We start from the raw sequence: 24152 nt of genomic DNA, 5'->3' as shown, positions 1-24152 counted from the left end.
GCGATCATTTCGCGTTATTTGAGTAAAGAGTCAAACACGTATGGCTTTCGCCAAACGCCGAATTTATAATATTAGATTTAAACTTAATTCCATTATGTGCATAAAGCCTTCAAAGTATGGTGTCGGTGATGGGCTATTAAAATAATTGACTAGCCTGATTATGACTATAATTGAGAACTAATTATTTCAGCTATTGATTCAGTGTTCAGACAGTTCTTTCCATAAGCTCTGTATATGTAATGTAAATGCAAATTTGTGAATCTTATGAATACATTTGGCAATATGACAACCGATTTCTCCAGATGACAAATGAAACTAAAAACGACATAAAACGCCAATATTTCAAATGAAGAACTATGACCACTTGTTTTTTCTAAGTCATCCTCAAAAGAAATATCCATGTTCCCAGCGTTTTAGACTCTCTTTTCAAGCTAAACCCACAAGAAACAGGATTTTAGTGAACTAGCGAGCGAAACGAGAAAGTTCTGTTTTGTTCAAATAGTTTAGAAAACCTTTAACTGGATTTTCTTTTTCTTTTTCGGAGAACCTGTTTGTTGCATTACTGCCGAGCAGAGGCGCACGGAGTCTTTTTCCGTTGACCTCGAAGTATATGAAAATAACATCTGTTACCATGGTAACAGTAGACGGTAGATGGCCTCAGCCTGCTTAGGAAATATAAAAAATGAAAAACGAAACTAAAATATCAGAGGAAACATCGACTATAAAATGTCTTTAGTTTTTGACAAAAACAAATACCAAAGTGAACATCACATTGCTGTCAATCAGGGAGTTTGACGATTGCGTCACCGAATACCTCCACGCGCCTCGTATTTGTTTTGCAATCACAATATGACAGAGAGACGAACCACAAAAGCCCACAAGAGGTGATAAAATCAGTTTAATAAAGCTGCGTCCCGTCAAGAGAGGATATAAGGCCAGAACAAGACCGGGCTTGGTGTCAGGGCCCGGTTTGGTACAGACAACACTTCATCGCTGCTTAACACTTGAATGGCTGACTGTCTCGGTCACAGTCGTGGGTTTTGGGTGTCAACCCACACGAAACCCACCTCGGTCCAATAGTTAAACACGTGGTTTTAGTTCAATAAAGCTAGATTGAAAAGGGAACTACAGGTGGGGAAAAAAAAGTGAGCATTGCTGTCTTATTAAGGCACTGAAATAAAACGTATTGAATGTGGTTGATTTTGTCAATATTCCCAGAACACCTGTGTTGGAGTGAATTGTAGGAACATTTTATTAAACAGGATGAAAAGAACCAAAAAAAGAAGAAAAAAAAAGAACCAAAAAAAAAAGGATTTTTTTTTTTCTTGCCAAAATTATTTCCTCAGTACCATCAATAGATGATTTCCGCACGACATACCATATATGCAACTTAATCAAGAGCGATAACAGGTAAAATTATACAGTATTAGACAGCAGTAAATAATGCAAATTCAAGCAATCTCGGCAGTATTTGCTGAGGCTGGCAATTTTGTGTTATTGATTATTAGTGATAAAATGACATGATTATTAGTGATACAAGCCAAAACGATGAAACTATAAACGCTAAGCACTTTGATATTTTGGGAAAAATATATTCAAAGATGTTATCAGCTATAAACATTATATTAGTTAACAGCTGTCTCAACAAAACTCCCAAAAGTACCAAATATACACACTGTATGTTGTGTTTATAACTATAACAGTTGCACAGTTTTTGAACAATTCTCAGGAGACAAATAATTTTTTTTTTAAAAAAGCAAAAACCTAGGAGACATCATCATATGTTTACATCTCCAATGCAAGTGCCCTAGAGAAACTATTAGTCAAAATTTTCGGAATTCAGGTTTTCGCTTATCCTGCAAATTTTTCGTTCACTCATTCCCAGAATCCAAAGACACATTTTTTTGTAGGCACGGAGCCCCGTGGGTTTTCTTTTTTTAGGGTTCCTTTTATTTTACCTTGCAATATTTGTTAGCTTTACCTCAATATGTAAAGTGAAAACAAATGGAATGGTCAAAGTTGTTATAATGTTAATGCATTACATGTTATTACCAACTCAGCACCTATATCTGTTTCATATTAAGAGCCTTACAGTGTTTCGGTGGACAGAAACCCTTCATTTCTTAACGAGGCTTATATAATGAAATATTTGTTGACTGTCGTGACTGAAATTGGACAATTACACGTTAGATAAATATTCCAGAACAGCCTATAAAAATAGGATGACTATACTTTTGACTTTGTTGAATTAAGAAGGACGGAAAATATGACTTATTGACAACTGAGCGTAAACCCGCCACTAGCTAGGAGCAGTGGTTGCGCAACCCCAGAAACACCAGCAACTTAACCGTACACCCGTGTGTGCAACATTTATTTCGACAAATGTCACTGCACCTCCAGTCCTCTCACGATATTTTGCATTGCCCCACAATATTAACAAACTTCGCATTCTCTTGGAAAACGTATTTTCCTAGTATGTCCAAGTATGACTGCTCAGTAGGCATAGTTTTGCCGTCTGGCTAATAAAAAAAAACTTAGATAAATGCTTAAATGAGGAGGTCTCTCGTAAAGAATTTTGCATTACCTCTCAATACTTTTACGTCAGCAGCTCTCACTGACTTTGCTTTGATTTTGGTTTCAGCCTCGGGACGGTACCTTTGGTGGTAGTCATGCCCGTGCTTTGGTGGTTGCGATCAAAGATGGAACACATTTGCTTTTTTAATGGTTTTAACACACCTTAGAAGCACCGCAGATTCATATACTAACAGCTGGACCACAACCCAGTATCACGGCAAAAGCGTGAAATAGACACGGCGGTTCGCCACAGCAAAAACGTGAGGTAGCCACGCTTTAGCCTCTCTCGGTGTGACAGTGTCACGTTTTGTAAGTGAGGCTTTACACGCATGTAAAGGGGATTAATAAAGTGAAATTTAAAAAAAATAATTTAAAAAAGGAATTTTAACGACGGACCCAGTACAAAGGACATTTTTCAGTGGTATTATGATGTCGGAGGGGTGGCCTGGTAGCAGGAATCAGAGACTGCCATGCGGGAGGCCGAGGTCCGAATTTCAGGCGGTGACGATGTTGTTTTTGAAGTTTTTTGTTTCCGAAACCTCAACCATGTTCTTCTTCCCCAGCCATGTTTTTTTGTCACAAACCCCAACAATTTTGTGATTTTCTAACCCCAACCATGTGTTTTTCCTAAAAGTTTCATTTTCCTGTAAATCACATGGCTGTATGCATGCAGTAGGTTTCATTTTCGTCCACAAAAGGAAAATGTGAAACTGTCACGCCTAGAGAGGCATAAGCGTGGCTATTTCACGCTTTTTGCTGTAGCGGACCGGCGTGTGTGTTTCACGTTTTGCCATGATCCCGTGTTGGATGGACATATCCAAACAAACTACAGACTGAACCACAGCAGCAGCATCCGACCAAAAAACATATCCTGCCACAGCTTCATCCATCACGGCCAGAAACACAATACTGACGGAAATCTGCCTTTTAAAATGAATAAGAACTCAATGCAAAGTCATGCGAAGTGTCACATCATCTCTCCGTCCCTTAGTATTTCCAGAGTGTTTCCTTGAACTCGCAGTTTATTACAGCTGAACTGGACCAACAACACAAACAGTACATACGGCCCGGAAGGAATTGAACAGGAAAGGAATTGTGAGAGATCTATTTGCAAAATAGTTGAGGCAATACAAAACGGGGCAACGCAAAAAGTAGTACTAAAATATAAAAATGAAAGTCTTGCCGTGACCCCTCGAGGGCCCGGTTACCCTGACACCATTCAAAACTAAGGAAGCCAAATGTACGATGGTTTTCTGAAGATAACATTTGAATCCAGTGCTCTGACTAAAACTGCCGCATTCATTGGCTACGATTAAATGGTTGTAATTCACGGGAGTGTGTGATGATTCACACATGAACTGTTAGCATGATTTGGAATTAGTCTGAATAGAAGGTTCCAGCGTGCATTTTGTATTTTTGAAGTTTATTAAACTAATCACTAAGTGTTTATGAGGTTCTACTTGAGACTGTTTTTTCACTGCAGACATTGAAGAGATCTACTCTAAGCGGTAAGTCAAGCTGAGTGGTAATGCTACATTTAGGTGCTTTTTCATTATTCGTGGCAGCGACCTCGGCCCTGCCATCGTCTGAAAAGTAAAAAAGCAACAAAAATAAATCAGTAAATACGTCTACAAGCAACCCTAAGTGGTTGTTATGATTTGTAAAATAATTAGCATAGAGATGCAGTGTGCCAACACATAATCAGATAAATGTTTTGGTATCGGATCGGTCTAGACTATATCCTAGAGTTCTCCTTACTTAGTCACCTCCCTCCAATGTAACCTTCTTTCTACCTTCTAAACTTTTCTAAACCTTCTAAATCCTAAATTGCTGATTTGATTATCCCCAGTCTCTCCTTCCTTTCCAAACCTTGCTCTCATTTGATTCGTTTCGCAACGTTCAGATAAGCGAACTCGATCTCTTTCTCTGCGGGGCAGGTGCTGGTAAACTCCTCCCTCTTGTAGGCACCGTTCAAATACCTCCACACGCCGGTCAAATCGGCTGGGATCTCAAAGCCACGGTATTTCTTGGCTACAACCTTGAGAAAAAAAAAAATGCAGATAAATGTCAGTTACGAATAACCTCCGCGGGAGCTTTTCGCTAGGTATCAAGCTGACCAAACCTTTAGGATGTGCAGCTTAGGCAGCAGGTTGCAGTCAGCCAGGCTGAGGTTGGGCCCGTCTAGGAAGCCCCTGGAGGACTCGGGCAGGTCTCCTGAGGCATCGGCGTCAATCTCCTCCAAGTGGGGGGTCCTCAGGAAATCATCAAGACGCCGAAGAGACTTCACCAAGGCTTTCTCGAGGGCTGGAGTCACAGAGAACACAACTACTGAGTTAGATATGTCATCTGACTTCAACCACGCAAACCTATATTTCTTTCCAGTAGGGGGCAGCAGAACAAGCTTACATTTTCTTTCCACAGTGTTCAATTTCAAGACTAGTTTTAAACTAGAAGAAAGTTAGTCATCCAGTAAAGACTGGGGCCAATGATTGGACCTGAAATTTTGCCCAATGCCACACACATACACACACACACACACACACAAAAAACAACCTACCCTGGCTTTAATTGATTGAACATCCTAACCGTGACCATTCCGTACCTTCATTGACGTCCGCTCTTGGATTTTTGATATAAGCCGAGAACTTGGCGAAGATGTCGATGCCCGCTGTGTTAGCTTCAGGATGTTTGGCGGCCAGTCTGGGGTAGCTGTGGGTAAAAGACACATTAGAGGACTCAACCGAATAAACCAGCACACAATTGTTTTTCCAAATGATACTTGTGTATTTTGACATTTCCTATTGTGTTTTCAGTTTCACCAGTTGATGAAGCTGTTTCTCCAGAAAGCACAATGGATGTCACCGTTTTAAAAAACAAATCATTTATTTATGTAGACTCTGCCAATCAACTTCCTCTAAGTCAAATCATGGCAGTGACTGTGTTTGTATACCGCGGTGGGGTTAGCCTCTCCTCCAGGAACTCCTCTATTTTGTTGACGTCGACCAGGACCTCCCCGTTAAAGGTCATGAAAGGAGGGTTGGTTCCCGGAGCGAGGTCCTGCAGGTCAGCCGTCTTCCTGATAACACAAAATTCAGACGCCCGTAATTGCTCTGGTCGATGGCAACGTGGACATTATTCCTAGCTTTCTCTTTTACGGACGGACAGTGTTTGCATAAACGGACAATAAAAGCTTTACAACGATGTTCCTGCATAGTATATATTCATACTGTTACCGCTTGAGGTCGACTGTGGTGACGTTGAAGATGACTCCTTTCAGCCACAGGATCATGAAGAGCCTCTGAGAGAAAGGACAGTTGCCGATGCTCTCCCCGTCACTTCCTGCCTACGTACACACACACACATATACACATTTGCGCTTAAATTAGCCACAGAACAAATCAGAATTCACAAAATGTATCTAGAACAAAAAAGAAAAAAAAAACGTTGCCATAGCCGGGATCTGATCTACGCTCCCAAAACCTTTTTATTTTCAAATCAAATTCAAGTGAACTGAGGCAGCCACTTATTTGGCGTTAGAATTAGAGCTGGTTCTTGTCATCAGCTTTTTATCAGATATCCTTGAATTGTATCCTTCCTTTCAAGAAGCATTCAGATGACACCGAGGAAGATTTGGTGTAGCTATCAGAGTTTCGTTTGGGTAAATCAACTTCCACCCATTATTACATATCTCGAGTTGCCGGCGACCGTTGCTTTACTAAGAGGTGTTGTGATCGTGGAAAACGTGCCATCGGAACTAGGTGAAAGCATCAGAAACTGGAAGCAAATCATGGTCAGACTTAGAAAACCGAGTATTACCTGACGTCTCTTGTGATGACGTGGCTATATTCTCCGAGGAGCATATGTAGCCACAGAGGAGTAAGCAACCGAGCCGAGGAGTCACGCAAACATTAACCTGCCATGCATGCTTATAATAAAAAACAAAAAAAATCATGTTCACAAGTTTACAGCATGACTCACCTTTACAAACAGCTGTATGGTAGGGAAACCAAGTTTTTTAATTGCAGTTTCATACCAGGACATGGCGGCCAATCCTGGTCCACATTACACTTTAAAACAAAAAATTTAAAGAACCCCAAAAACCTACAAATCCATAACAAGAGATAACCACCATCCAATAACGTCCAAGTCTGTCCGTCTAACTGTCGCTCCATCCGCCTGACATGATGGTCTCTGGTATGACGGCGTCCTTCCCCCCCCACGCACATTCACATTTTTTCGCCCACTCTGGTGATAAACAGTAGCGTTGGTGCACGGGGGTTTCTGAGCTCGCTGTAGATCATATTCCGCCACTGTTTTTCTGTCAAATTATTATATTTTACGATAATTATAATCTGATGTGTTGGGAGGCACAAAAAAATGTGTTCCTTCATTTTTCAGATGAGCAGCAATGGTTGGTAATGGAATCTCTGCACAGTCACACACATACACAATGTATCCAGTGTGAATGGGTGTGAATGTTTTTGTCACACCCACAGCAGATGAGAACATTTTTAACTGGACGAGCATGGCTTGAACCAACAAAACCAGACGAGTGGATAAAAGGGTTCTTTTGAATAGTTACCCTTGTTGCTGGTTGCCTGTATTTGGCGTCTTATATCAACGAAAAGCTTCCTACCCTGGACATCAGAAGGGAAACCCGGTATCAAGGCAAAATGTGAAATAGCCACGCTTTGGCCTCTCGAAGCGTGGCAGTTTCACGTATTCCTGTAGTGGAGGAAAATGACACCTACTGCATGGATCCGGCCGTGTGATTTACAGGATAATGAAACCTTGAGGAAAAACACACGGTTGGGGTTACTAAATACGCAGACAGTTGGTGTTTGTGAAAAAAAAAACATGGTTGGGGTTAAGCGTGGCTATTTCCCGTTTTGCTGTAGTGGAACGGCATGTCTATTTAAGCAATATTACACGAGAGGGTGTGCTTTAACGTGATTATTAGTGCCAACAATGACGTGAAAAGCATCACCCTCGAGTGTAATATTGCGATTATACAACAAGCTATCATTTAAATGAAATATGTAATCTAAATGTGTGCATATTGTGTGGCTATTAGCTCTCAAAATATATAACTGTGTGTTCCCGTGAGCCCCGTTTCCATGGCAACGCATGGGGTGTGACGAACAACTGGAAAACAATCAGTCGCGTCAGTAGAAGCGAATGTAACATACGCAATGTTTACCACTCCGGGAAGTAGGCCGACCCTTAGCGACGACCCATAGCAACGAAGAGGATTCTAGTCCGTTATTGCTTTCGAGACATGGTTTCTCAAACTGAACAAATACGGCACGTAGAAACACTAAACTGCTCAGCTAGCTCAATCCTGTTGTAAGTAAGATATCCGCAAAAAAAAAAAAGATATCAATAGAGTCATGTATTTTTAAGATTTGAGCCCCACGTCGTGTTAAAACATATCCGGTCATGCTAGCCGCCGCGAGGATTTTAAGTGCGCGACTATCTGTAGCGTTACGGTACGGTTGCTCGGAGCAACAGAAAAAGGACCAAAATAGCCCCGATTTGGCCAAATGGCGATAACATTGCATTTGATATGAAATGCAATTCCAGCATATATTGCCATTGAAAAGGCGGAGGGATTTTTTTTTCTCGTGATGAGCAGTGTGTGCTTTATGGTGATTTGTTCCAAATGTACAGTTGACCAATCAGATCGCTGGGTCGGAATTACTTGTTGTATAATTCACGCTGGGTTGCGTAATCCCAGGGAAAAGGCACATTTATAATATTAGGTACCTCTTTTCAACCCAATTTAACATCATCAGCCCATCGGGGGCCAACTCGTAGTGCCATAAATCCAGTGATTCCGAGCCCGAAACCTCCCGGACAAGTATGTCAGTTATCGCCTGCGTAAATTTTGGCTAGCAGTGGCCGGTCTACTTCTTCTTCAGCCATTGCGAAACTGACAAAACCTTGTCGATCCAGCAGCTTTAAAGGGAATGAGGGAGCCGCCTAATTAAGTAGGTCAAATCATAGTTGTATACTTTACATCGTTTGACGGAATGAGGGGGCCTGGCGGGGGTCGAGGCTGAGGGCAACTCAGAGAATCAGCTCAAAGTCTGGAACTGATCCAATTCTAATCGGAGCCATACATCAGCCTTACATATTCACGACAAGTGCTTAATGCGAGGTCGGTATGATTTTGCAGCGCTGCTGTGTCCAGAGATCTCCGCACCAAACAGCAGGCTAATCAGCTTACAGAGGGAGAATGTAGAGATTAACCCTGCATGGTAAGCAGCATAGCGCTGGTACACTCTTCCACCATTGGTGACCTCAACCAGCTTTCCTTAGATACGTGCGAAACAACAACCACAAAAAAAAAAAGCCATACAGTCGACTCTTATTTCGTGATAAGTTGTGACTAAAATAGGTCTTTTGACATCATTGCGATCATGTGACTTTAATCGAACTGCTCACATCTGTTTACACATCTACTCCTTGGTTGGCTCATTGTGCTAAAGAAAACCAGTTTAACTTAATTAATGTCTCAAGACCTGAAATGGTCTCCAGCGACCCAGAAAGACACTTGAACCTTTTCATAATATTTCCATCTACCCCCGTCTGCGCTGCCAACAGTGCCCCTGACAAGGGAAGCCATTGTTTGAATGTGAGCTCCTACGGAGAACAGGCTTGTGTGTGTGTGTGTGTGTGTGTGTGTGTGTGTGTGTGTGTGTGTGTGTGTGTTTGAGGCAACGCTTCGATATTAGTGCATTGTTTCTTCTTAAATCTCTCCGCTAATGCCCTCTTTTATTCTTGCCTCAGTTAGGAATGTGCTGCTGAACCACAGTACAGAATTAGCCTTTTGGTGTTTTTTTTTTTACAGTTTAATCCCACATATGCAGAAGATGGAACAAAAACAGAGCAATGTAAGCTCACAAAAGTCATATTTCTCATTGTATATATACTTAAATGTGTTTGGTGTGTTCCTATTATTGTGCCCACTATCTATAGAATTGCATGCATGAAGCAACGTAAGCTACCACGCCAAATGGATTAGGACATCGCTGTCTTAATGGGATAAATTAGGCAGGTCAAGATGAGGTTTCTCTCTTACTTACTGTCTCTTGAAGTCTTTCTAATTTCTAACACACACACACACACACACACACACACACACACACACACACACACACACACAACAACAACAACAGGTTTACTTCTCATTAACTTATTAGTGACAGCTAAAACAGCCTCTTTCTTTAGTACTAATGGACAACAATGACATATACACACTGACACACTGTACAGGCAGCCAAATGTGTCTGAGCTATGAGGTGGCAGCATCTTCAATTATATTGTATATGTATAAAGTTCAACACAGCACTGAATCACTGAAATGCCAAAAATACATGAAAGATTTACGGTATTTAGTGATTAAATGTATGGCTTTTAACTACATTTAGACGTTTTAACCACATTAAACTGCTGTTGTAGGTCACAGTGGCTTTGTCAGCCTCGTGTGCCACATCTCTTTACATGACAACCTGCCCGGGCTTATTCCCATATCACAGGAGCCTAAATCGGGAGTACAGGTTTGCCAGAACCCAAAGGCATGTCTCCTGATTAATGATGCTCCACAGCTGGTCAAAGAGCTCTGGTCCAGAGCTGTGTGAGCTCTCCTCATTGAAGCATTTTGAGTCTAGCTCAAATTGGTCGAAGTCCACATCTTCTAAAATAACCAGTGCCAAAACATGCTTATACTCAGCTGCGCTTGGACTTACTCGGCTGGCTATCTGTGATCTGTCGAAATATTAACGTTCAGTACATTACAATTCTATGCACTGGGCCCATTTAAGAGCTGGACTTCAGACCAAAAAAACAGACCAGTGCTTGAAGCGACCCAGGGGCTGCGTGGAAGGCGTCGGGTACCAGTCGACACACCAGCTAGGATGTCCAGTTTAAGTAAAGGGGGACGTAAATGCCAGCACCATCTCAAAACACTTCATTTGGGCAGACACGCATCAACCTGTTCACTCACCACATCCCGTGTTTCCTCGCTATTGTTACCTCGACTACTTCTTTGCTCTGCACATTGTCAAGTCAGGAACATACATTTCTAAAGTGTTATCAATCTGTTCTCATCTGATCCTTTGACCATCGAACCATGGACGGACCCTCGCTTTTGTCACAGCAAGTGAAGGGTGAACAGAACAGAACATGTGTGTGTCGGATGGGCTTTTAGTGCATACGGTTGATTACCTTAACGTAGAGTGAGATCACGTAATCCTCGTCTTGGAGTGTTTTGCTGTTCCTGACAACAGGTGAGCAAGAGCTCTCCACCGGCTGATGGGAGATCAGTTTGACCTCCTCCTTCTCCTCAAGCATCTCCTCTCGCTGGGGGATGTACGAATGGCCGTCCTCTAACAGCACCACTCGTTTTTTCTTCACCTGCTCATCCTTCTTTTTGGGCAGTGATTCGTCTTTGATCACTGACTTCAGCTGCTTTGCCCATTCCGTCTTCATCGGTGGATTTATTTGTTCCGGTGGTGGGTCTTTCGTTACCGGTTCTTTCTTTACGCTCTCGTTCTCCCAAATGTTTTTGTTGACAGGCTTTAGCTCTTTTCGCCATTCCATCAGTTCTGTTTCAAACGTTTTCTCTGCTTGATCCTTTTTAATCCAGTCGTTATCCTTTCTCTTGTGTGACAGAACTTTTGCTTTGCCCCATCCTTCTTTCCACAGCAGTTGTGGCTCGGGGCACAAAATCCCATTCTCCATTGCTTGCTTCAGTCCTTGAACTCTTCCATTTATATCTAACTCTTCCTCTATGTTGTCCTCTGTTTGCCTCTTATCTTTCTCTGCCTCTTCTTTCTCAACCTTCTGTTTCTCGTAATTCTCTGTGACGGGTTTAACCTTCTCTGCTTGTGGCTCTTGGTACTCTTCATAATTTGTCTTGACTGTGGCATTATCAGAAGGGCTTGTAATGGTGGTAGGAATTTGTTCTTCAAATTGACTACTTGGACTCTCCATTATCTCTTCAATCTCGTCATCTAGAACAGTCACTGGCTCTTCTTCCAGGTCCAATGCCCCCTCCACTGCTTCCTCTTCCTCTGCTCTGCTTTCTTGCTCATCTTTTACATGCTCGTTTTGACTAAACTGTCCTTTCATGTTGTCTTCCCAAGCCGTCATCGGTTCTATGAGGCGCGGCAGAGGGTATTCTTGCAAATCATCTCCCCCGTCTTCGATGGATTCATCGTCTTTTGACTGGTCCTCATATTCCAGCTGGTCCAGTTCAACTTCACCTCCTTCATCCATTTCAAAAGCCTCCTCCACCCGATCCGAATCTACATCTTGCTCTGTGTCTAAAGACACATTCTCGACACAGTGCACCACTGGTTCTGGAGGAGCTACCGCAGCTGGGTGTTCAAGCTGAATGATCTCTTCCTCCTGCATTTCTAGATCACTTCTTCCTCCCTGCTCTTCCTCACTCTCTAACTCCCAACCAACATTGCCACCTGTCTTCCCCTTCTCTTCTGTACTCATTCCTCCCCAATCCATCCCTGTTATCGTATTAACCTCAACCTGTCGTACTCGCTCTTCCTCCTGCTCGTTCTGATTGACCCCTGCCATTCTTGTTTCCTCAATCTCCTCTTCAGACTCTGACTGTTCTTCAAAAGGTGTAAAGGCCATTTCTGATAGTTCCGTCTTTGGATCTGCTTCACCTATCATGTCCAAAACATCATCAGATGCAGATGCCTCATCTTTTACAAACTCATGGACTGTCTCGTCCTCAGTTTTCGTCTCTGTGCAATCGTTCTCTTGCCATGTGACGTCATCGTAAACGGACTCCTGATTAATGAACTCTGGGTTTTCTTTTTCAACAGCATGTTTCATTTCATCTTGATTTTCACCGGCTAATTGGTTGGTCTGATTGGCCACCACTTCATATGTGATACCTGTAGCAGTGGCTAGGCTGTCAGAGCTAATCGTTGGGGTTTGGCATCGCTCACTTTGAATGTTGACTTCTACATTTATCTCGAAGGCAACAGGGGCCTTTTCTGTTTCTAGATCCTCATCTTCTTCTTCAATATCACTAGCAGCGGGCAAAACAACAACTTCTGTTTCGTCTAGATCACTAGCAGATTTACCCTCTCCTGACTCCCGTACAGGACTACCCAAGTTCTGATGAGGCACTGCTTCATAATAGGTAGCCTCATTTTTCATTTTTTCCTGCCTTACCTCAACATCTGCACTTGCTATTGCTTCTTCGTCTTTGTAAACATTTCTCCTCCAACCTTCGTATTCTCCGCTGCTGTCAAATGCCTGCTGTCTACATTTCTCAACCTCCACTACTATCGGGAAATAACATGGATTTTCCACCACCATCTCTGTGTCCCCACGTACGTTTTCTGTTGTCTGTTCAGCTAAATGTTCCCACTCTTCGTCACCTACTTCCACTCCTCCATCCCCATCGTTTTCCTGTCCGTCACCTCCCCCCCCCCCAAATATTACTCCACTTTGTACTAGTTCGACCTGGATAATCCTCCCTCCCTCCCTGTCACCGTGTTCCCAGCTTTCACCTCCGTTTTGCCACTGTCCTGCTTCGTCCATCATCAAAACATCTTCCCCTACCTCCTCTGCTAGTTCCACCTCATCATCTTCCTCTTCTCCCTCTTCATCCCCTCTTCCTCTCTGGGTATCCAGATCCGAACAAATACTTAGTGGGCTGTGGACAATGGCTCTATGTGACAGTTCTGGGTTTGGGTATGGATTTGATTGTGCCATTAGGAAAGTTTGAGGAAATGATAGAACTTACTCAGGAAAATATTGCGCCCAGGTGTCTAGGAATTGGTATGCGGTTCTACAAGATGAATTGGAGTCCTGTCGAAGGTCAAAGATGGATTTAGGGGGTAATAAGACCTGAAATTGAAAAAGGGTCCTGGTTTCCAGATTAAGTCCAAAAAGGGGAATTGCAGCTTGTTTCTGGGGATTCTGAGGTTCCAAAAATTGTAAGATAAAATTCAGTATTCCAGAAAAAAATTCAAAAAGGAATCTCAGAGTTTCTGAAGAAACCGAGACGCGAAGAGTAGGAATACAGTGTTTCCAGGCTCACAGAAGCACTCGAATCATGCAATTGGTACCAGTGAAGGGATGATTTTCAGATGAGTCCAGGATTCCAGAATGCTTCAGAGATGAATGTTTACCAAGTTCTGGTAATCCTTAAAACAATGTAGGATTTCCAGGAGAGTCCAAATTTCCAAGCAAAGGAAAGAAAATCCAGATTCGGAAATTTCACCTCCAAAGATCATAAAAGAGGTTACATTATTCGGCTTTAGTAATTGAAAGCATGCATTCTTCGACCGCTTGTATGTGGCTGAGGGATTCTTGAATTAGTACTGCACCTTAAGAACAGTTAGACATCGGTGAATTCTCTCTCTCTCTCTCTCTCTCTCTCTCTCTCTCTCTCTTTCCCTCCCTCCCTCTCCCTCTCTCCAGAGGATTAAATGGAGGCTAATCTCCACATGACCAGATGCTTAAACCCTTCTGACACCAAGGGACCAGCACCACTTGATGTGGAGTTTCTTAAACACACACTAATGTTACATATATAAAACATACCTCCACTGGTACATATAGCTCCAGTTAAACTGATCTCAAGTTTTGCTCACTAACACTCTAAAATTATATTTTTGTTTGCGGTAACCATGAAAATACTCTTGGAACACAAATTTTTCCCATTGTTTTTTGTTAAATTCTTGCGTTCCTATCTTAAGTGCCCTGGGATGTCTTATGTTGTGATTGCATGCTGCATCAAATCTGAAATCCATATCCACACCAACAACTCCAGCTACTAGGCTACACAGGCTCCTGTCCTATGTCCCGCGTCCATTTGGGACAGGGCTCTGTAAAGCAGACTCTTATCGTCAAAGTCTAATCTCTAAAATGTATTACTCAAACTTTGGCTGATCTCTCCTTATTAAAATGATATAAGGGACTTTGTCTGAAAGCTAATGAGATGTTTTAATTGCTTGGGGTTTGGTCACGTGGTTAAGATGTGGAAGAACATGGTTGCGATAATCAATGACATGGAAAATGTGAATCCGATATAAAAACCATTACAAGCGATGAAGTGAGAGGCTACTGTACAGCAGGTAAAAGTAGAAGAGAAAGTCTCTTGTTAAAATTAATAGGCAGACAAAACTGATTGACAAGCAAATGCATGGAAATGAAGAAAAAAAAAGATGATTTTGATTGGTTCCGATTACTGATGAAACTGATGCACAGGGAAAGCAGGAAAGCACGTGACTAAAAAATATGTTCACCCAGTAGGAACCTATAGGTTCATACCAATGAAAGCAAAAAAAAAAAAGGCAAAAACAAATATTCACTATATTTATCATTTGATCAAAAATGCACCAATATTAGGTTCATCGGGAAAGAAAAACTTTAAGGAGAGTGAATGTGTTCTACCTGGTTGTATTAAATTCAATTTCACTTACACACCCACTCAGACATGCGAGGCCCCCCCGTCTACTCGTGACCTCAAAGTCGCAAGCTGAGCTGTAGAATGTGACTGAAACTACCCGAAAGCGACACAGAGCTGGAACCACATAAAACCATTTCCTTCCTTTTTATTCTTATTGTATTTACTTTGCGTGGGAGTTTGGGAAAGTTGCATTCAAATGAAATACATTTTTCTAGTCTACATGCTAACGGCCTGACTTTGTAACCCTCAGAGACTATTGTTTTTTTGTTTGTTTTTTTAATTGGATAAACATATCCAAACTTAAGATTACCTTTCAGCATTGACAACATGTCCCGCTTTGTCCCACACCAACATAGTCTTTTGTCCAACATTTGGTGTGTTGGTGTGTTTAAAAGAAGGTGAAATATGGAAACGTTTCTTTCAGACAAGAATCTGATGATGTCACAGAAGAGAATCCAATGATGGCACTGAAGACAATCTGATGATGTCACAGAAGACAATCTGATGATGTCACCGAAGTGAATCTGATGATGTCACTGACGACCAGCCGATGATGTCACTAAAGACAATCTGATGATGTTACTGAAGACAATCTGATGATGTCACAGAAGTGAATCTGATGATGTCACTGACGACCATCCGATGATGTCACTAAAGACAATGTGATGATGTCACAGAAGAGTAGTGCCTGGTGAACCTACCAAACTGTTGAAACTCTTGAGAGCTGTGCGTTTTAAACTGAAATCTGTCCACCCCACAGATTCTGTGACCGGCCCTGACGTTCTTACCCGTCACTCCCCATACCTAAACCGAACCAACAGAACCAAAACCCTGTCAGTCACACAATCTGCTGATGTCACAGAATTGAGTGTGACACCAAACGATGCTACGGTGACTCATTACTGCGCCCTATTGTGCGCAAAATTACATCTTTAAGTGCCCCGAGATTACTTTCACATTTTCCCTTCAGAGTTCCTTTACATATATTTTATGTTTCTATTTGCTTCTATGCTCAGACAATACAGCGTGCTGCTCCATAGTATTTGCATTCAGTCACCAGTAGGGGGCAGTCCTCCTCTACGGATAACCCTCAATGCTACATGGCCACAACAGAGTTGGTCCCTGACTGTAAAGCAGGAGGATGCACATTACATGGGAATCCAACTCAAGTCTATTTAACAAGTCGTGCATTTATTCTTTAATATGCACGTTTATAACTTGTAATTTTTTTTTATTTTCATCTGGAGCCTCTTGCACTTGAAGCGAGTGAACGCTAAAAATTATGAACTCATGCTCTTTGAATGTATGTAAATGTCTTAAATAGTAAAGTATCAGAGTATTCTGAAAGTTTAGATGCAATCTGTTTTAATATTAAAAGTACAATTTGATTGATTTATTGTTTCATAATTGATTGTTCCTTTCCCTAACTCTTCAGTCATCTAAAGAAATTCAAAAAAAGAAATATTTCCATTTAGTTTGAGATGTGAAAATGACTGTTCTGTGATTTTATATTGAAAAAATTCTCCATTTTATATAAGCCTGTTTTAGTTTCAATGCAAGACCCCAAGTTTATTTTAGAAAGTGTTACATAATACTGTAAAATGTCTAAATGCAGTCACTAAAATCCGCACAATTTAACGACAGGGCTTTTAGAATTTTGAGGGAATTTATTGGAAAAATTCTTCACAGTACAGTACTAAAAATAACAACTATTCCATAATTAAAACCTACCAAAAGTATATTAACCCAATGGATTTTTAAAGTCTTATCTATATATTGTCAACTTCACTGTACTATTGATCAATTGAATGAAGTCGTTAAGTTGCTAAAAAAAAAAAAAAAAAAAAAAAAAAATTATAATTTCAATTTCATTCTGTAATTGTCATCTTAAGCATAAAATATAAACATACTCATCATTAAATTCACAAATTGTACATGATTAATTAAGTGCGCTAATTAATGGGATTGGGGCTTTTAGAGTGACAACCATTTATGGACTTTTATTATTGTAAAAAGCTTTTCTTTATCATGACAAAAAAAATATTCTATGAAAATGTCACATAAAATCTACAGTTGTAAGTAATGGTTATCTTATTCAATATTGTTTCCTCGCAATGTCCAACATATATGGTGCTGCCTATGTACATGTATATATGTTTCATTTTCCACTGAGAGGCGGGACTTGTTCCCCCGTCATTTTCTGATGTGTTGTTGTGGAACGCTGTCGACTATTTGCCGCCCGAACGTCTGACTTCCGAGGTCTTTATTTCTGAGGTTACATAAGTTGCTGAGAAAAACAAAAATTCCCGCTCCATCCCGATTGAGGAAGAATGACTTCTTGTCCTGTCCCGTTCCCGAACGCGCCATTCACTGTCAGTCTACACACATGCAGTGGTCAGGCCTCTAGAGCCGAGAGGAAGGGAATACAAAAAGACAACAAGATGACTGGCATTATTTTCAAAATGAAGAAAATAGTGTTTATTCTTATTAGAAATGCATGTACAAAAAGCTCTTGTTATTGTAATTCCCAATTTTCTTTTGCCGAATAAACATTAGTATCCTCCCGCGTGCATGCAGGCACCTCTCCGGCATCTCCTCTGCTCATCTTATTAATATTAAAGTGTATATTACTCTTACTTTTGGTTAATGTATATGCTGTATATATTTTACATTCGATATTAAGTGTAAAAAGATCAAATTCTGCCCGTAATTTAATTATTGTTCTTTATATAAAGCTGATTACTGAATGCTGCTTCAGTATAATTTCCCTCATGGTATCAAAACAGTATTGATATGCAGTATATAGCCTACTGTATATGTTTTATGTATGAATACGCAAAAAAGATTAGCGAGCAGCTGAGAGGCTAACTACTGCTTTTCATTAAGAGTGAAAAATATTGATAGAGTTATTGAACTTAAATAGCTTGGCATAACATTGAATCCATATTTCAATTTTAAGAAACATGTCGCGGAAGTGATAAACTTAAATACAAGTTGGCAAATTTTTGACAAATTAGAAACTCTGCAGGTGCAGCACCGATATTTAATCATGCCATGATCTTTTCCTATGCGTCTTATTGTAATACATGCTGGGGTCAGGTGACAGAATGACCTATTTAAAAAAAAAAACATTTTTTTTTTTTTTGTTTTTGTTTTTGTATACTTTTAAAATTCAGGTTAAAAAGCCATTTCGGTGTCTTCACCGTAGGATGTTAAAGAAACAGAATCTTCTGAGCAAGGCATTTTTTTTCGACTTCTACTGGTGCTGACAAAGTGTGTGTTACTGTGATTTTTATTACATCTTCTGCTTTGTTTGTCTTCTGTCTTTGATTGTTCTGTCATTTAGAGGATGTAGGCTTGTCACTATATGCCTGTTATTGACTTTAAATCATCGAGCAGTGCTCGTGAAGAACCTTTGATCCTGTACGTAAACCTGACAATATTGGGGGGAAAGCAATTTCGAGCAAGTTATAGAAAATATAAGTTACTCACCAAAATAGAGAACGTTAACACGCACTCACTGGAGAAATATTGTAATGAGGGAATGAAATAATTAGTCTTCATTCAGACCTTTTAAAATGTATAGTTTTGGGACATAGGCTATTGTATTTGTTTTTTCACCTTTTTTATATATATATATTGCTCTTTGCGTTGAGTGTTCAAAGTTTTTTTTGCCGGTCACCGAGCGTTAAAAAAATGTTCAACTTTGGGTAAAATGCTCTGCTCATCACTGTCACTTTTCTTACCCAGTCGTCCAATCACAGTGAAGAAGGGGCGGGACATAAGCCGCAAAGAGCCCGGTAAACGAAAGGGCCAATTTTTCCTCGCAAAAAACTCGGGAAGTTGCTCCTTCAATCTTTTCTCGATACGTTTTATGGCGCTTAAGATCTCTCCGCAGGGAAAACAAAACATATCACAGTGGCTTTTTTCCACCTCGTCTTTAGCGGAATTTCTTTTTTTCGAGTAAACCGGTAAGCTGTAGCATAACATAATTGTGACTGGACTTAGCGCAAATTATTTTCTACGGCACCAAACGCCCCCACACGCAACATATTACTCACCAATTAGCATTTCCCAGCATGCCCTTTTCTTTGGTAACGCTTAATAATAAAGCAACCAAATTAAATAGGTCTATGCGCTTGGTAGAAATATAATTTACTTAGACTTAAAAAGGCAAATAAAGAGACAAACAAAATGACTAAAAACTACAGAAAGTGGAATGGTAGTAGATATATATATATAGCTATAACGTTGACTGCGTCTTTCCACCCTGCTGATCTAGCATCATAAATACAAAAATCATTGATTAAATATTAAAATCTTCAATGGTAGATTGATAAAGCCAGAGAAACAGATGGCCTATAATGTACTGCGACTCCTCATGCATTATCATTGCATTCAGTATGCAGCAATAAGAAGTAGTGCCACCACTGATTGAGTCCCATACAGTGTGATTACCCCTACAGACAGTGTAATTATAATAATTTTGATCAAATTATGATATCAATGTTGGGAGTTCCTTTTGGCCATGATGATCCTTGACTGGCCTACCAGAGGACCACCGATGAAAATGAGCTTTTAGCTAACTCTGATACAATACATCAAATGTTTATATGTATGACATGGTCCTTAAATAAAAAAAAATGTATACAGTGCAATTTATATATTAAGTATTTAATAAGACCATTAAGGCCACGGTTCTTTTTGCGTGAAGGTAAAATCCTGTTTACAATATGTCTTTACAAACAAATTGTAAACAGGATTTTATGTAAGGTTAATAAAATAATGATAGATATTGCCACCAAATTTATTTTTTAAACTACCACTAATTTGAATAATGTAACATGACTCATAATTTCTAGATTGTAACATACGTGTAAAAGAAAGAAAAACCTGAAAATCGTTTAAAAAAAAAAAAGAAATTCAAACCTTTATGTGCATTTTAGTAAAAAGTTTGATCGAATATGGGAAAATGTGAATAAAAGGATGCACAACTTGTGTAAAAAGTAGGAAAAACGCAGTACACAGTGTGATACTTTCAAGTTCGGAAGGGGGAAGGAAAGGAGGGAAAACAATTGTAACATTTCACTCGTGTAAATAAACTTGTGAGCAAGTTCAAGCCAACAATGTCGCCCCAGCAACTAAAATACAATAAAAACATTTTAAACTGCAATGAACTATTCAAAAACGTTTTTACAAATAACGTAAGAATAGCCAAGTAGTTCCTAAATTATTCAATAAGATAAAGCAGCATTTCAAAATAAATCATGAATGAGAAAATAATTGTCCCCAAAGAAAGCAGTAGAAATACATATTTACAATAAATAAAATCACATGTAAACTCAAAAGATAAAGAAAATTCTACCTTTATTGTATAGTTGCATAATACAGCCTTTATAATGACCTTTTATTAATATAAAATTGCCACATATTTTTACGATTGCGAAAATAAAAAATAAAAAATGTTATGAAGATAATTGACATTTGAATAAATTGCTCATTTTGAATGATCATAATACATTTATTTTGATTACATCAAAAAATAAAATAAATCAGTGAGCACTTATTTCGGTGAGTGTTGTAAGCGGACACTGTTGACAAAGATGAGAGCAGGTTAAAAATGAGACTTGGGGGGAAAGTGAGAGAAAGAGGAGGGTGAGGGGGGGTAGGGGGCATAGAAAATGGAGAGAGAGATGGGATGGAAATAAGAGGAATGGGCGGGATGAGTGACAAGAGAGGAAGAGGAGAGCACCCGTGGGAGAGAGACGAGAGAGGAGGAAGGTCAAAGAACGAGGATGAGGAAGAAGAGAGAGGATGAAACAGAAAAATGTGTGAGGAGAGAGAAAAAAGAAAAGAAAAGAAAAAAAAAAGAGAGTGGGGAGAAGAAGTGTGTGTGTGTGGGGAGGCGGGTGGGGTGGGGTGAGGGGGGGGGGTTGATTTGTTTTCAGTGAAAGGTGAGGCCACTTAGCCGAGGCGTAGAGCTACAGCGGAATCTATTACCATGTGTCAAAGGAAACACGAGAAGGGCACGACCTGATGTGTGTGTGTGTGTGTGTGTGTGTGTGTGTGTGTGTGTGTGTGTGTGTGTGTGTGTTTGAGAGAAAGAATAAGATCAAGTGTGTTGCTTTTGCATGACCACGGGTGTGTTTGATATGACAGTTTCTGTGTTTATGTGTGTGTGTGTGTGTGTGTGTGTGTGTGTGTGTGTGTGTGTGTGTGTGTGTGTGTGTGTGTTTGGGAGAGTGAGAGGCCGTGGATGTGCACGCCCGCTATGATTAAAAGGACAGATACTGTAAATGTGTTTTTGTGTGCGCATTTTGCAGCTTAATGTAACTGATGTTTTTATGGCCGTGCTGCATTTTGTTAGATAAAAGCATTTGGATTGATGGAAGGTGAAGAGTAGCCTGTGGAGAAAAAAAAGCTCTCTCTTTCTCTCTCTCTCTCCGTGTGTGTGTGTGTGTGTGTGTGTGTGTGTGTGTGTGTGTGTGTGTGTGTGTGTAAAAAATGGGGGCCTGTCCATGATCTCATTATTTACGAAAAAGAACAGAGTTTTCCAGAGCTTTGTTGACCGGGGTAACATTTGATTGAGCGTTTGATGTTCACTTTTTAACGGAAAAAAAAAACTTCTCGTAACTTATTTCTCTAGTCTCTCAATATTCCTGTCAGTTATGATGACCGAGCAGCGACCAGCAGTGACGTCACCCGTTGTGAAGCCTCCAGTTCGGAATTTGGCCAGCGCCATCTTTGCTAGTTCGGAGCAGGAAGTGATCATATTTGGACGAGCTCGGGGAGGAGCTAGCGGTGGTTCTGACTGATCTGATTGGAAAACCGGGGATACTACTTCCCACTCACCGATTGCTGTAACCTGACTGCACCACAGGCCTGTCAATCAAACAGACACGCCTCCAAAAACCTGGCTTTTTGAAGTTTATTTTATAATTAACGACGGGATTGTTTTCAGGTGGACCGCCAGAAAACTAATCTGGAGTGAAAAACTTGTTGAGAAGTTTTATTGACTGATTTTATGAGACTTGAATGGGAGTCAACCTCTAGTGGCACTCAATGGTATTGCAGCTTAAGGCACTTCCGTATCGGCTTAATTTTTCAGACCCGGAAGCTACGAACACTTTTATATAAAAATCCACTGTTATCCTGCCTATTATGAGAGCCAACATGTCCTGCCCTGACCTGGAAAAAAAATATAACCCTAACCCACAAGCCGCCCACTTAAGCCTGTAGTCTACAATATATGAAGATGGCATTCATAGAATAAGAAATTATGCTTTATCATTCGGCTCAAGTTTCAAAAAGGCCAGATGCATGTTTTTTTTTGTACAAGCAACCGCAGACTACAGCGAAGCGAGCAGTGTTGCACCAATTAATTTTTTTGGGGGGGGGCTTGATGTTCCCGCCAAAAGATTATTCCGAAAATAGGCCCTAAAATGATGCATCCTGGTAAATTTGGGGTCAATAAAATGTGACATATTCGGTTTTAAAATTGAAGAAAATAGCCTTGGCACTGCAGAGGAGGACTTTATTATTGTTACTATTATCACTCCATACTACTAATGCTACATACTACTCTATACAAACTAAAGTTTGAACAGATGGGGTCATAAATCGAATAGAGAAAATCGAGCTCGGAGAAAGCTACACGAGCACGTATACGTACAGGTGTCCTGCAAAACTTTAGGCTTTTTTGAAGAAAATCTAAAAATTGTATTTTCTTACTGGTGTTTTGCCCATTTTCTCCCTTTTTGCTGAGGTTCAATTTACACCCACATTAAGTCACTGTAATTACTGCAATCATCATGTTGTATTTGTCCAGTTGCCAAAAAAAAGCGTAGTGCTGTGATCACTTTCATTTCTGGAAATATTGTCTGGAGAAACTCCAATCTTTCATTAGGAAAGAGTGTGTGTGTGTGTGTGTGTGTGTGTGTGTGTGTGTGTGTGTGTGTGTGAAAGAGAGAGAGACAGAGAGAGGTAACTTGTCACTCTAAACCTCATGGATTCTGTGGCTCACCCAGAGGCCAGTGTGGTTCACTAGGGGCTGAAACACTCAAACCACACTGTGTGAGAGTGTGTCTCTGTGCCAAAGCCACAGGCCCTTACCCCCCTCCTACCCCCCCCCACTCCCCCGCCCCTCACTGTATGTACAGCAATATTTCTTTATGCCTGCAAACAAGTTGAGGTGAACCAAGCGCTCCTCGTCTTTCTTTCTTTTTCTAGATATGTGAAACAAAGACAGTCGACGGTTTCACACACACATGCCCACACTTACAGATGTTTCTTATCTTTTTTTCCCCACACACACACACACACACACACACACACACACACTAACCCTATGGTGGTTCCTGAGGACCAAGACAGAAGGTCATTTCACAAAACAAAGAAGAAAAAAATGAATTCAGAAAATGTTGCAAAAATTTCAGAATCCTGAAAACATTGCAATAAAATTGGCATTTTATCAACCCGCCAAAATCATTTCACAAAACACAACCAATGGGAATTTCACACGCAATAAAAGTTCCACAAAATTAAAACACAAAAAAGCAATAATTTCACAAAATGTAACTACAGTTCACGAAACACAAACAAAAATATTTCAGAAAATGCTGCAAAATTTCAGAATCCGAAAAACATTGCACTAAACACGACAACATTTCACAACATAAAAAAAACCTTTCAGGAAACTCCAAAAAACATTTCAACAAGTGCAACAGCATTTTACAAACCACCCCAAAAAAAATTTCACAAAACACAACAAATGTGAATTTCACATTCTACAAAACACCAGATGCAAAAATGTTTCCCAAAATTAAAACACAAACAAAAATATATAATTTCACTAAACACAACAACATTTCACAAAATGAAAAAAAAAAAACTTTTGCGAAACTCGAAAAGACATTTCACGAAGGGCAACAGCATTTTATAAACCCACAAAACACAACAAATGTGAATTTCGACAAAACAAAACAAAACAAAAAAATGCAAAAACGTTTCACAAAATAAAAACACAAAAAAACCCAATAATTTCACAAAATACATTTTACAACACAACCCAAAAAAAAATGCAAAAACGTTTCACAAAATAAAAACACAAAAAAAACCAATAATT

At 40.2% G+C, this 24152-nt stretch overlaps 1 protein-coding gene across 1 annotated transcript; it reads right to left on the bottom strand.

Annotated features, from left to right (window-relative positions):
• Window positions 1–887: 887 nt before the first annotated feature.
• On the bottom strand, window positions 888–12966 carry LOC138195819 (uncharacterized). Its single transcript, XM_069145501.1, has 6 exons — window positions 10804–12966; window positions 5808–5917; window positions 5525–5650; window positions 5177–5283; window positions 4697–4878; window positions 888–4612 (listed from the first exon to the last, which is right to left on the bottom strand). The coding sequence occupies exons 1-6, from the start codon at window positions 12925–12927 to the stop codon at window positions 4451–4453; spliced, it is 2811 nt and encodes a 936-aa protein (XP_069001602.1). The 5' UTR covers window positions 12928–12966; the 3' UTR covers window positions 888–4450.
• Between the last annotated feature and the right edge of the window lie 11186 nt (window positions 12967–24152).

Source organism: Embiotoca jacksoni, unplaced genomic scaffold (assembly GCF_022577435.1).
Source record: "Embiotoca jacksoni isolate LCO1_2020_lvr unplaced genomic scaffold, fEmbJac1.0.p SCAF_126, whole genome shotgun sequence".
NCBI lineage: Eukaryota > Metazoa > Chordata > Actinopteri > Embiotocidae > Embiotoca > Embiotoca jacksoni.
Note: the sequence above shows the minus strand (reverse complement) of the source record. Positions and strands in the feature narration are given on the sequence as shown.